This window comes from Rhincodon typus, chromosome 22 (genome assembly GCF_021869965.1).
Source record: "Rhincodon typus isolate 14 chromosome 22, sRhiTyp1.1, whole genome shotgun sequence".
Classification (NCBI taxonomy): Eukaryota; Metazoa; Chordata; class Chondrichthyes; order Orectolobiformes; family Rhincodontidae; genus Rhincodon; species Rhincodon typus.
Window position 1 is genome coordinate 1,085,311 of NC_063353.1, and position 14,835 is coordinate 1,100,145.

Here is a 14,835-nt window from a genome sequence, read left to right on the forward strand (position 1 = left end):
AGTTTAGCATTGGATAATAGTGGTGTGCAGGGTTATGGGGGTAAGGGTAGGAGTTTAGCATTGGATAATAATGGTGTGTGGGGTTATGGGGGTAAGGGCAGGAGTTTAGCATTGCATAATAATGCCAGTGCAAACGATGGGCCAAATGCTCTCGTTCTGCACTCTAATAATTCTGTAATTCTGTGATTCAATGCTTCCTGCTTTAGAAACCTTTATGCTTTTCTTCAAATACTAATGCACAATAGTTCAAAAACAATCCACTACAGTGGCTTTAAGAAAATATCCACATAGTTAACTTTGGGTAAACAGCATTTTCCTCCCTAAGGTTTCTATATAACAGTCCCTCTACCTGTTTAGCCACAGCCTTGGCCAGATCTTTGCAAGTTTCAGTTTTGCCAGTTCCTGCAGGTCCTTCTGGAGCCCCTCCTAGGTTCAATTGTAAAGCTCCCATTAGGGTTCTGGAAGAAGAGTTTGACAAAAATGATGGTTTGATTTAAACTGCTGAGGGTTCTACAGAGACTCTCACACCCGGTCATGAGCACAATTTTCATCTGTACACATCTGCGTTGGGTTTCTCGCTAATGCTGATGTGAAATAATTTTGGTGAATGATAGCACATGCATAATTTTAGCTCCTTTTTTGAAATAAAGAAAATGAGGAAAAACAATGATCAAGGAAGAACAGAGGAAATTAAAGCAGGAGCAAAACAAATTGGGAAAAAGCAGTGTTGACTTCACATTGAAGAAAGAACAGATTCAAGCAAATGATTTCTCTGTCACAACTTTCATCGATCAAGTTCAAAAACTTCAAAACAAAAAAGCAGCTTACACTTGAACAGCATATCTCAGAAATCAGATTGCTTTTGAAGAAACTCTGTTCATCTTTTAAGTGCATTTAATTAATTTAATTTTGTTGAGAATAAGACTAATCTGTGAAGGGCAGAAAGTTCAATCTGTAGATACCTCACATTTTATTATTCTTTGATATATTCTTTGATATTTTTACAAGGAGTGGACTGTGAGTTGAAAGTGCAGAGATTAAGCAGATTTTCAGTAGATGTTTGACACACTGCTGAGCACTGTATTTCTCTTGCATGAAACCTGTAGGGTTTGTTAATTAGTCCAATACACAACACCACTTCCATGCTCAGTGACAAGTTAAAAGCCTCTCCCTGTGACTGTGTCTGGAAGAGAATGGGGCTAGAACTGCTTTCCTTTACTGTTTTCTCATCATTATCACACATAATCCTCAATTTAATGTAATACACTTGGAGCTAATAAATACTGTGACATTCTAAATGCCTCATCCAAGACACTGCAAACAGTTAACAGGATCTGAACACTTACCTGTAACACCTGTCAGTCAGGGGAGTGATAACAAGCCTTCCTGTGTTGCCCAGGTATTCATAGCCATAAGGCACTGCTGTTGTAATCATTCTGACAATAATATTCTCCTTCTCCCAATAATATCGCAACTGTGCAATCCAATTAAAGTCTGTCGTAGTAGTAATTCCTAGGTTGTTCAGTTTTGCAACAACATCTCGAGCTAGCAGAGAAAATGGAAGTGTACTCCCATATTAGTTGTGAGCAGAATTAATCATTAATAATAATAAACAAAGATTTGACTGACTGCTGAAGACCAAGAGAAAGCTCCTAAAAATCAATAGAGTCCTAGCCTTTGAGCCACCTACATGAAGGAAGAGGAGGTTGTCCACTGTGCAACTCTCCTTGTGTTCCTTGACCTCAGAATTAGCACTGCAACCTAAAGGGTTAACTGTCACATGGCATCCCCCTATGACCACAGCAGGCTGGGGTGGGTAGGAAGGTGATGACCTGATTTTTTTCTACTGACAAAGTTGGCATTTGTTGCCTATCCTTAATTATTAAGCTGAGTGGCTACCAGGCACCACTTCAGAGGACAATTAAGAATCAGCCGCATTGTAGCTGTGGGTCTGCGATCATGTGTAGGCTAGGCTGTGTGAGGATGGCAGATTTCCTTCCCTGAAGACCATTAGTGAACCAGATGGGTTTTTATGACAACGGCCACCATTACACAAACTTTGTTATTTCCAAGTTTTTATTGGATTCAAATTCCACCACCTACCATAGAGGCATTCAAACCCTGTGCCCCAGCATTTACCAGGGCATCTGGATAACCACACTGGTGATGTTACTGCTATGCCACTGTCTCCTCGATGAGTTGTATTGACCAATGTCTTATGCTGACACAGCACAGATGGATATTGGAGCTGGGTACTGAGATGATGCTATCTATATCTCATATCAGGGTTTCTGTTGCTAGGCAGATTTTAGCCCACAGAGTAATACATCCAGGTCGGGTGCAGAGTAAAGTTCTCATTCACTTATCATCCTTCAAACCAGAAATCCAACCCCGATGATATTTTTAACTATGTCAAAGTGAATTTTAAACTCTGTGACTGCTCATCATCCCTGGGATAGTTCACTTGGAATGATGCTTTGTAATCTCGCCAACTCGCCAATGTTGGCTATAGAGATATAGGGGACTCTGGGAGAAAGATGTAGGAGCTTTTACCGTTTGTCAAGGCTGGACCAAATGGAGAATGGGTGACGCACTCATCCAGCCACCACACTTAGTCCTCTCAGAATACATGAGGGTCAAAGACGTTGGTTCCAATGACAGATCACCTTTATGACCAGTGGGAAAGCATTTAACGATCTCGGCAAGCTTTGTGTGAGGGTTGATTGACCTAATATTGCCAGCAGACCACTGGGAGAGTCAAGGCTAACACTCACAGTTAGATTCTGAGTGGCCCTTGCTACCACCTCTCTGGATCCACCAACCACCAGCAGTCGAGGTGTTCAGGAGGAGGTAAAGGTCCTTTAGTTGGGGGTGGGGGTAGATATTAGAGGAGTCGGTGATGTCTTTCCAATATCTTCCACCTCTTTCTAAAGTTAGGTAGAGGACAGTTATGTCTCTGCCTTGCCTCCCCTTGAGCGTGCTTCTTGAATGGGGTCGGGTGATATTGACGTAGCCTGCCTGGTTACACACCCCAGCAGACATTGTTCATTCCATTGACCATCCATCTTCCCACATCCCATTCCCCTCCCCTACCTTATACTCCAGAGAAACCTGGACTTGTGTGGTGTTGCTCATAAAACTGGACTGATTTCCTCTCAATTAGCTTCAACGTATGGGATAATCCTGAAGAGCCCTAGTTCTAGGAATGCGGGATGGTCAGAAACTGTCACAGCCAAAACAAATTTACATGATGACCCTGCAACTTTTCCAACAAGTGCCCAAAGTCCTGAACTCGTCTGGAATCGAGAAGGTTTCCAAATTTGCTAAATTTGTGGTGTAATTTACAAACAATTCGCACATTCAGGTCATTAAACGGCAGACTCAAAACAAAAACAGTAAATAATCTGTAAATGATGACAAAAGACCATGTTCCAGTGAACAGAGTCACTGTTAGTGAACAAATCTATTCAGTATAAAGACAATGGGAATAGATTCTGTGCTGCAGTTTGACAACATCATTGCTGGTCCCTCACAGATGAGGATGACTCTCTTCCACTCTCAGGGTGAGTCTGTGGGTGGCTGTACCGACAAATGGGGCTACCGCAGGCTCTGTTACACTGGGGGCAGGTGGTGGTCCTGGGAAGGGGTGGGTCGGGTATTTGGGTGGCAATGGGCTCCTTTCGCTGTTTTTGCCTGGCTTCCACTTTTTCCCAACATACCAGTAACACTTACACTCCTGATTCAGGGAGGCACAGGATAGACCGATCTGAAGTAAGTGAAAGGAAGTAAGAGGGGTCCTGGGTGATTAGACACTACAATGGATCAGAAAAAAAGGAGATTTAAATAAATGCAGGTTCCTAATACAATTCAGAACCAAGTGAAGCACAGGAGTTAGAGAAGGAACCTATAGAAGAGGCCAGAACAGTGTGTGTGAATAGATAAGAGATTATGTAAAAAGGAATTTCCAAGTCTTCCATAAATACTTAAACAGTATAAGTCAAATAGAGGAAGCGGGGAGCTGTTACTGACCAAAAGGAAGGTTTTTGACCGGAGACGTAGGGAAGATACAAAATGAGAACTTTGGATCAGTCACCGGGGATGCTCCCAATGCAGCAGGAGAGGAGAAAGCTGTGCTGTGATTGGAGGATAGAGTGAGGTAAAGGAGATGGCCTGAAAGGGTTGGCAATGCACAAAGTAGAAAAGTCTTTGATTCGGGAGATGTCAAAGGGTTTTCGGAGCACACTTATCGTAACCCCTGCCTCTTTGTCTGACTCTGGGCAGAACCCTCTGGCTTTGCACCATCAGATATGATAGGGGATCACTTTCAGGTCCTGACCACACAGTGTGGCTGTGATATCAAGCTACACCCCACAAACACACACACACACACACACACACACACACACACACACACACACACACGCGTGCACATACACACATGCGCATGCACATACACTTTAGACTCACAAACACATGCACACACACATGGACAGACACACACTCACACACGCACACAGACGCACACATATGCGTGCACACACACAGACTCACAAACACGCGCACGCACACACACACAGACACACACATACAGACGCGCACACACAGACACACACACACACACAGAGGCACAGACACAGACACACACACACACAGACACACGCGCATGGACACACACAGACACATGTGCACGCACACACACACACAGACTCACAAACACACGTACACACACACACAGACTCTCAAACACGCGTGTGCGCACACACACACACACACACACACACACGCGCGCACACACGTGGAGGGGGTATTTAAGAGAGCCACCACCTCAGCACATCCTCTAAAGAGGCAGTTACTTCACTCAAGTAAACTCTGGTCAGAGCTATGATAGTCTCTAGGTGGAATGGATCAATGACAGCTCAGAGAAGTGGGGTGTGGGGTGTTAATAGAGCAGAAAGCCAGGTAGCCCTTTGAAACCAGTCCCTACACCCATTGGCTATGTCCTCCAGACACCCAACAGGCCTGGCAATTGGTGGGCAGCCTATCTGTCTCTGGCATGACCCTGGTGATGCACCAAGCCAGCCACAAATGAACAGTTAAGGATGCAGCCGCCAGGGTCATCAGCTCTGGGAAAGGTCACTCAGAGACAGGAATATGTTAAACTGATGCTTATCTCTGAAATTCTTCCTGCTCCTACATTCCCAGCCCCATGCTAAGTACCAGAAGTTAAAGGTTGGTAAGACAGAGGCCAGCATACACTGTTCCAGTCAGATGTTTAAATAGCAAAGTTTTCACTAAACTTCCCTGATTACTTGTTTGTCCTATTGATACAACCTGTCAAGCGCTGTCTCAATTATCCCATAATTAACAGATAATCATCAACTTCTGCCTAATTCCATTAGGCTTCAGGCCTCTCTGCCAGACCTAGATAATAGCACTTCTGCTCTTTCTTAACCACCTTTGGAACGAAGAAGATTCCACCCTCTGTATCAGGATGACACTGGATGGACTGTGACAGCAACCCAACAATTAAATATCTGTTTCTCAGCACCGTCCCTCTCTCCTTGCTGAACGCCAGACTGTCACACACAGCAGTACTGCTGCAGCAAAGACTGTACCCATTAACATCAGCTCCTTCTCTCAGAATAACTCAAGTAGATATTTGATTAGGAATCAGTCAAAGGTCAGTAATACAAGCTAGATTTTTTTATTTTTTGTGGAGGCAGTGTTTATAATTTGAGTTGATATTCATCAATCCAAATTGACATTCAAATCTTCTTAAGGAGAATGAAGCATTGATTTTCAATAAGTAATGACTCAGTCTGCTTTTTGCCCTGTATGCCTTCATTACCGTTACTTGATTAATGCGCTCTCTCACTGACTGCACAAATTGTGAAGGTGACATAGAAATTGCTGTCCCTGGGTCTGTCTCAATATTGTGCCAGAGATAGTAGGAATTGCAGATGCTGGAGAATCTGAGATAACAAGGTGTAGAGCTGGATGAATACAGCAGACCAAGGAGCATCAGAGGAGCAGGAAGGCTGACGTTTCAGGCCTAGACCCTTCTTCAGAAGGATGCTTTACTTCATTAGTGACAGTGAGTGTTTGCCACAGTGAAACCGCCAGCCTCATTTTGTCTTTTTGTCATTCCAGGAAGCAGTGGCATCCTCAATTTCTTACTGCCGAGGGCTTTTCTGGTCCTGGAGTGGGATATGTTGCAACTGGCCCAAAGATCCCAGCAGGTCAAGGCCTACATAGGCATGGCCAAACCTAATAACAGAAACCTAAACTCGGATTTTAGTTCCATATTCCAACAGATCAAATAGAAAGCCTGCCACCTGCTCCCAGAAAAAGCCACTGGTAGGAAGTTGCAGCCACAGACCCTGGGGATTGGAGGATTGGGGTGAGGGTAGAGGAGGTTGGTGATTTCATCTGCAGGATGGAAATCACAGCCCCATCAGGAAATCATTGAATCCCTGTAGTGTGGAAGAAGGCCATTCAGCCCATACCGATCCCCCAAAGAGCATCCCACCCAGACCCACCCCATCTCTCTAACCCTGTTTTTCCATTGGATAACCCACCTAGCCTACACACTACGGGCACTTTAGCATGGCCAATCCACCATAACCTGCACATCTTTGGACTGTGGGAGGAAACCGGAGCACCTGGAGGAAACCCACGCAGTCATGGGGAGAATGTGCAAACTCCACACAGACAGTCGCCTGAAGCTGGAATTGAACCTGGGTCCCTGGCGCTGTGAGGCAGCATGGCTAACCACTGAGCCACTGTACCACCCCAACTGTGGGATGTTAACATTGACTTCTCTTTCATTGCTCTTACAGAGAACACAGCTGTTCAAATATTCTCATTTGGAATGAATAACAAAACTCATCAATATCAATTGGCTGGTTAGGTATTCTTGATTTTGAAGAAACGCACTGCCATCAAAGCTTCAAAGCTGTCAAAGACATTCAGACACTTTTGGTTAAGGTATTGAAAGTTCTCACAGCAACTGAGATGAAGGTCCCATAGACATCTTTGGAATGCTTGACCAGCCCCAAAATGCTTTGGGAAATATGAAGGAGCTGCTGGAGCGAGTGAGACAATTCGAGAAAAGGAGAGTCTGGGGACCGAGGTGGAGTGAGAGAAACTGGGGGAAGGAGGGTCTTGGGGGGGAGAGATTTGTGGAGGATTATCTGTGTGGGCCATCGCAGAGTGTATTCACTTTTGTAATGTTGGAGCCAATTGTCACACAAGTAGAAGCGTGATCATGACTAAATAGTCTGCTTTTTTGTGATGTTGTTTGAAGGATAACTACTGGCCTGGACACCAGGCATAGCTGCTTTGCTCTTTGTTGAAATAGTGCGAGGAGATCGGTATGTATTTTGAACTGTGGTGTATGCATGGTACTGATCATCAGTGGCTTGTGGCTAGGGCAGTGGGTAAAATAGAAAATAAGAGCAGAAGTAGGCCATTCAGTTCTTCGAGCCTGTCCCGGCATTCAATATGATCGTGGCTGATCCTCTACCTCAACGCCATATTCCCATTCCCTCTCCATAGCCCTTGATGCCTTTAAAATCTAAACATTTAACTGTCTATTTCTTGAATATATTCAGTGACTTGCCCTTACATCCTTCTGTGGTAAAGAATTTCACAGATTCACAACCCTCTGAGTGAAGAAATCTTTCCTTAACTTAGGCCTAAATGGTCTATCCTGTATCTTGAGACTGCGTCCCCAGTTCTAAACTCCCCAACTAGGGAAATATCCTCCCTGCATCTGGTCTGTCCAGCCATGATAGAATGCTACACATTTCCATCTGATCCCTCTCATCCTTCAAACTCTAGTGAATACAGGTCCAGTCAAACCAACCTCTCCTGATAGGACAGTCCCGCCATCCTCAGTATCAGCCTTGTGAACCTTCACTGCACTACCTTTGTAGCAAGTATATCCTTTCTGAGGTACAGAGACCAAAGCAACATGCAATACTCCAGGTGTGGTCTCGCCAAGGCCCTGTGTAACTCCAGGAAGTCATCCCTACTCTGAACTCAACTTAATCCCTACTTCAATCACAATGAAGGACAACATATCATTTGCCTTCCTAATTGCTTGTGCACTTGCCTGTCTACTTTCATTGACTGGTGTATAAGGACACTCAGATCCCTTCATGCACCCATATTTCCCAATATCTCACCATTTAAATAATACTCTTCCCTTCTGTTATCACACTGATGTGTATATTTTCACATTTAGCCATATTGTACTGCATCTGCCGTGTGTTTGCCCACTCACTCAACTTGTTTAAAACATCTTGAAGTCTCTTTGCATCTTCCACACCACTCACAATCCACGCAGTTCTGTGTTGTCAACAAACTTGGAAATTTTGCATTTAGTTCCCTCATCTAGATCATTTATACATAAAGTGAATAGCTCTGGTCTAAGAACTGAACCTTGTACTCCACTAATCACTGTGTGTCACTCAGAAAAAAGACCGATTTATTCCCAATCTCTGTTTCCTGTCTATCAAAAAACTCTTGACCCATGACAATATATTACATCATCCCACATGGCTTAACTTTGCCCACTAGCCTTTAAAGAGGGACTTTATCAAAAGCCCTATAAAAATCCAAATACACCACATCTACCAGTTCTCCCTTATCTATTCCACAAGTAACATCCTCTTAAAACTCCAGTGGAACTCCAGAAGAGTGCTGCTACCAATTTTCATATCTGCTGTGTCAGAATGGGCAAAAGAAACAAAATTAGTGTTGATAGCCTCTAAGGAGCCCTCAAATGAAAATCAAAACTTCTAAGGAAATGTACAAATTTAGAGTTTTGTTTTTTGGGGCTTACGATGCACCCCAGCCCCTGTGCTGTCCACTGATCTCTCAAGGCCCATATTGTGTAGGTGAACATCATATTCTCCATCTCCAGGGATACCCAAGCACAGCTGTAACTTTGAAGGAGATGTAGACAGTCAGGCACAATGATGCCCTCCATAGCCTGCTGCCTGGACCTATTAATGGCCACTTTGGCCAGGCCCTGGAGCAGACCCAAACCTCCTTTATACTTTTAAAATCAGCCAAAATGAGTTTAAACAGCCTCTGATGGGAGCACTGTAACAAAAATACAAACTAATGATTGACAGAAACTTACATAAGCAGGCCAGAAACTTATCAAATCAAAACAGCATCCTCTGAGGTGATGATGCAGCCCAGCTCCTATGGTGCCCATTAGTTTCTAAAGGCCTCTATCCTGCTGGCAACTTCCTTTCTACAATGAGACTAAAAGCCTATTTAATTAACAGTGGTAGAGGATAAGATACTATAGCTGGACAGCTGGCATGCAATGCCAAGTGACACCAACGTCGGTTTAATTCCCACACCAACTGTGGTTACCATGAAGGACTCTCCTTCTCAACCTCTCCCTCGTCTGAGGTGTGGTGACCCTCAGGTTAAATCACCAGCAGTCACTCTCTCTTATGAGAGAGCAGGAATATGATGACTTTACTTTTACTTTATTGAGTCTGAATGTGAAGAGGCACTTGTCTTAACAACATGCTGTAGTTTATTAATGATAGCAATGTGTCCACATTACATTGACTAGTTAGACATCTTTACAAAACCTACCAGGAGGCAAAAATAACACATCTGCCTCCATGAGGACCTTGTGCTAAACTATTCCTTCTCTCCCTTAACATTTTGTGACATCATCTGATTGAGTGCAGGTAAATGCAGCTTCATCATTAACCCTTTCAGAACTATTATTTTATATAATATCTTGCCTACTGCCAAGCCTTTCTCCTCATAGCTAACATTTATCCATTCAGGCATATAGCCACATCTACATTTACCATTTCCCCATCTCTCCCAAGTCTTTGACTTCACAAACTCAGGTGGCCTGAGATTTGACAAATCTCTCAGTATGTATTCGTTCACAATGTATAAGAGGTTAGGAAAGTCTTTGGCTTTGATTCTGGTCTTGACCTTGGTTGGTCTCTAAATCGCTACCGTAAAAGTTCTTCATTGGGTTCACCCAATCAAATATTCATGGATGATTGTCGCAACATTCCTGAAGACCCTCTATGTAACTCCCTCAGCTGAACAGACAATAGACAATGGCTACTGGTCTGTTGACTCTTGGATGACTGTACCATTCCTGTTGAGGTCTCTATTCCTTAGCTGTTACCCTTGGCCCAATTATGGTAACCATTCTGCACTGTGATATCTATTATATTAGGTGGCCTGGACAGAATATTCCAGAAGACAGAATGTGCAAACATGGAGAGATCAAGTTATAATTTATTGCTTCTTAATAATTGGGTTTATATTGGTGGTACTTGTTTTTATTTAAACAGCATTCCAGTAGAATTTAGACCAATTAGGGAGTAGTCCAGATTGGGCATGGGGGATTGTTGATTTGTTAGTAATTCTGTCAATTTGTTCATTGTTGGGTTAAATAAATAAATGGTGTCTCGTTACTTGTAAAGTGGAGATCAGGGATTTTCTTTCTTTTAACCACTCTTTTAATAGACTACGAGGGGAAAGATGAGCTCCTTTGGGTGTTTCAGGAGTTATTATTAGATCTAAACCCTTATTCCTGTCATAACAGATTGGGGCTTGTGTTTTAGTTTAATTATCAGGGGCGTTTGGCCATTTCCTAAGGTAAAAGTAAGATCAGCCATTGTTGTAAACCATTTTTTTTCCCATTTGTTCCCATGGTCTCCTGGGGAAAGGAGTCAGTGGCTCTCTTTGTTAAGGCCCATGAATGGCACTTGTTGCACAGTCAATTTCAAGGTTCTCGATCTCCTTTGAGTTCCCTGGCCATCACACAGCTTCTGAGCTCTGGTCTGCACGTGGTGATCCTCAAGTTTACATCTTGTCTATGATGATGTTGCACAGTGAAGCCGGTATAACCAGCCTTTCATCAAACAGCAGCAAGTTGGCTGTAACAGTGAAATGTTGTTGAAATGGGTCATCGTGTCCAACCTATTGGGCCTTTGTTCTGGCCAACCTCTGTCACAATTCTTATAAATAAAAACAATCTTGGTCTTTTCTTTGTTTCTGTTGGATGTGACTGATCTTCTCCCCGGTTACTGGTCATTGGGTCAATGTAGCCGGAGACTATGATTCAGTTTCACCAATGAATTCCTCATCAGTCATTGGAAGGCTGCCAACAGTCGCTCTGAAGACTGTATCTGTCATTTTTGGAGCTTCCTTTTTACATATTTAGCCTTGTTGGCAAACCTCATAAGGTAGATTGGGAGCTTTTGAATCCACGGTAACATCTTTGCCAACTCTTTCTTCTCAGTAGAGACATGAATAGTTCATTGTCTATCTCTATGAGGACTTTCAGGACAAAGATGTAATCTGAAAACCTCTTGCATGCACAAGTGACTAAGAGACAGTCTTTTTCTGAAACTGTGCAGAGTGTCTCCATGTTAGGCTCTAGATGCATAACATCCTGGTTTCCAACATCCATCTGGTTGTTCCTGAAACAGCAGGATGTTGATAGTGAGGAATTCAGTGATGGTAATGCCATAGAATATCAAGGGGTGGTTGGCGGATTGTCTCTCATTGGAAATGGTCACTCTCTGGCACCATACAAACCCTACAAATGATATCATTTGAAAAATCTCTGGAGCTAAGACAATCCATAATGGCATTCTGTTAAAGCAAATATTCCAAATGGAGTGATAAACATCATAATTGGTCTTAATTGCTCTTCTAGTGGCATAACCAGAGCCTGCCGTTGGCATCAGGTTTGGACAATTTGGCGACACTCTTGTTAGATGGGGGATTTCCCTTGCTGTTGAGCTGTATTAAGTCAACGTGCGTTCTGATGGTGACATTGGGTTTGGGTACAGTAGCCATGCCTGAGGACTACTCGGTTGGTTTTGTCACCAGGGAATTCATGCTCAATCTGGCCATTTTCTCAAGTTGCTTCTGAACTTGATTCATTAAGAGATGAGGAATCCTCCCGGGTGTGTGACAGTTTAGCATCCTCCATTGATGCTGTATTCAGTATTGAGCTCGCCTCACCTGTGAACAACTTATCCTGTCTCAAGGTTTCTTTTACTGCTGTGCTATTGTAATTCTTTGACCTTTCAAACAAGATTAAGGGTAAAACCTTCTAAGGATGGAAGTTTCCTGATTATGAATCATATACACATTCTGCCCTATTGGATATCCTTTCTGTTGTAATGTTACTTGTAACGTACCTTTAATGTTGAGAGCTCACCACATAATTTCACATCTGCAGTTTGTAACTTATGTTTCTGTAGCCACGGTATTTGCTCTTATAGAGCAGTGACATTCGCCACATATCTAGCTTAAAATAATTGAAATACTTTTTGACATAAACAAGTTCTGTCAAACTTGAATCACCCACACAGTAGCAAAGTTGGAGCAAGACTTTAATCTCTGCATTATAGTTATGCTATAGTCTTTTCTTGTAATAAAGCTATGAATTTTGTATTATGCTGTAGTATGTTACTTCCATTGAGTTTCAAATTTATTTTATAGCAATTGTATCTTAGTACTGCTTACTGTGGATTCTTCTCTCCTTTGGTCTCATGCCTTCTGGAGGTTTTAATGACCTCAAGATAGAGAGTTCCTGCTTCTTCTTGGGAAAAATCCAGGCTTTTCCCATCTTTTACAGTTTAAAATGCAATGTATAGCCTTTTGCACAATTTTCTAAATCAAACTCTGTGGCTACAGCCTTAATAACTCTTTCCACTAAATTTGCATTTAGGTTGTGAATGTCCCAGTCTACCACAATATTAAAATTATTCTAACTTTTGTCTTCCACTGGACGCTGTTTTCAAATTCAAGCACACTTTTGTCTTAAGTGTGCTCAGCAACTTTTTTTGATAATGTGGCCTTGGTATAAATTAATTTTCTGACCCTCGCTCTATCTATTATAAATGTGCCTTGTGGAGCCTGTTGGCGATAATGGCAGCATTGCTCAGTTTGAAGGGTACATACTCATTTTTACTCCTATTCTTCCCAGCTTGGTCTTTTGACCCACTATTTTCAAGAGGTTCCCTTTCCTGTAAGAATTTCTAGTTTCATTTATGGGACTCCAAACTGCTCCTATAGACCCTTCTCCTGTAAGGGCTTCCCAACAATGTGTTCGACCCTCTTCCCAACCCACACGGGGTCTCTTGTTAGCGTTTCCTTCTGTAGTGCTGCATTTGCTCTGCCACTATTCCCAATGAGTGCTGTGTAGGGCCTCTTCAGTTGCACACTTTGCTCACTTTTCTTCTGAAAATATTTTCTCCTGGGTTAAATAGACTTTTTTCCATTGTTTGTTGTTATCTTTGAGGTATTCACACATTAATTCCCACTGCTGATCACCATGTCGGATGTTGCGTTACCAATCACTGGTGGCTTATGGTTGGGGTAATCCTTTTTATAACAATTTTAAATAATAACAATAATAATTACAGATCCTCCTTTCTACAAGAGACTAAGGGCCTATCTGTTTATCCATGATAAAAGTTAAACCATTTTTGAGTCTTAAAAAGGAAAAGGCATTGGTCTTAACAACAGAATGTAGTTTATTGCATGATAGCAATGGGTACACCTAATATTGATGAGTTAAACATAATCAGGAACTAGGGATGACACATCTGTCTCAACCAGGACCAGATTTCCTTCTACTCCATCAAAAGTCTGTATGATGTAATCAGATTAGGTGGACCTTTATGCAGCTTCACACATTAACACTTTCAGAACCATCACCCTGTACAACAATTGCAAGCCCTAAAGCAAGGATTGAACCAGGTCTAGCACCTCATTGTCAAGACTGAGACATGGCTGACAAAGCTGCAAGTAAGAGACTGTCTCAGGGATATATTACTGCATATCATTTCCCTGTCAAAGCATGTTTGATGTAATACCCCAAGGAAGTGCTTTCAGTGTTTATTATAATTAATACACAAAATGATTATCAGATCAATTGTGTTCACTTGTTCAGCCAGTAAACATTTCAACAACTCCCAAACTGCGACATTGGTGCATATTTCAATTAATTGGATATTACCAGTAAGTTTCTGCAGAATGTGTGGAGAATTAATCAGTCTCTATTTCATTACACTTTTGATCAATGCTAATCAGTCCAGTTGCAAACTAAAGCCCACCTTTTATTTTGAACATTGAACTGTGCCCAGGCACCTGTCAATAACATGTCTGGTTCAGCACAGTTACCATGGCGACCTGCCTTCCAGCAGAATTAAGTTGGAAAATTGATTGTTCACACAATCCTTTGTTCATGATTAGACACGTCTGTTGCAATTAAGGTTAAATTTAGAGTGAAAACTGCTTTGTGAGGACGAACGAAATGCTTTCAAACGTTGACAGCCGGTCCTTAACATTGTTAATACTGTTTTCTTTTGCAAAAACCAAGAGAATTCAGTCTTTTTCAACCTTCTTTGCTATTTGCTGCACTTGATGCTTTTACATCTGCAATTCTCTGGGAGCATGACTCAAATACGGGAGTCTGGATTTTCTAATGTTTCTGCTTGCATTGTGTCCAAAATTGTATTTGTTTTTAAGAAGCTTTTTTGTCTCGGGTTTTCATTCCAATTCTATTGCATATCACCAATCCTTCATGAACCAGCTCAATTGGGAAAGGGGTTTGAAATGTCATTTCAGAAAGGTTCTGTGTGTTGAAATATTACTGAGAAAGCAGTAACCTGATGCAACTAAGATTGTCATCAACAGAAAGGGTAAACATTTTAATCAGAGTCCATGACTTGTGTATAAGGTGTAGAGCTGGATGAACACAGCAGGCCAAGTAGCATCAGAGGAGCAGGAAGGCTGACGTTTCGGGCCTAG

General features: G+C 42.3%; 1 protein-coding gene across 2 annotated transcripts in view; it reads right to left on the reverse strand.

Annotated features, from left to right (window-relative positions):
* Positions 1–14,835, reverse strand: part of LOC109934535 (dynein axonemal heavy chain 3-like) — a 429,003-nt gene that overhangs the window by 153,851 nt on the left and 260,317 nt on the right. For both annotated transcript variants that reach the window (XR_007264478.1, XM_048610380.1), the window contains exons 28-29: positions 1,347–1,545; positions 350–458 (exon numbers count right to left, since the gene is read on the reverse strand). Coding sequence is in view for 1 of the 2 variants with exons in the window: in XM_048610380.1 (XP_048466337.1) it covers positions 350–458; positions 1,347–1,545 (308 nt within the window). In the remaining variant the exon portion in view is untranslated. The remainder of the gene's footprint in view (positions 1–349; positions 459–1,346; positions 1,546–14,835) is intronic.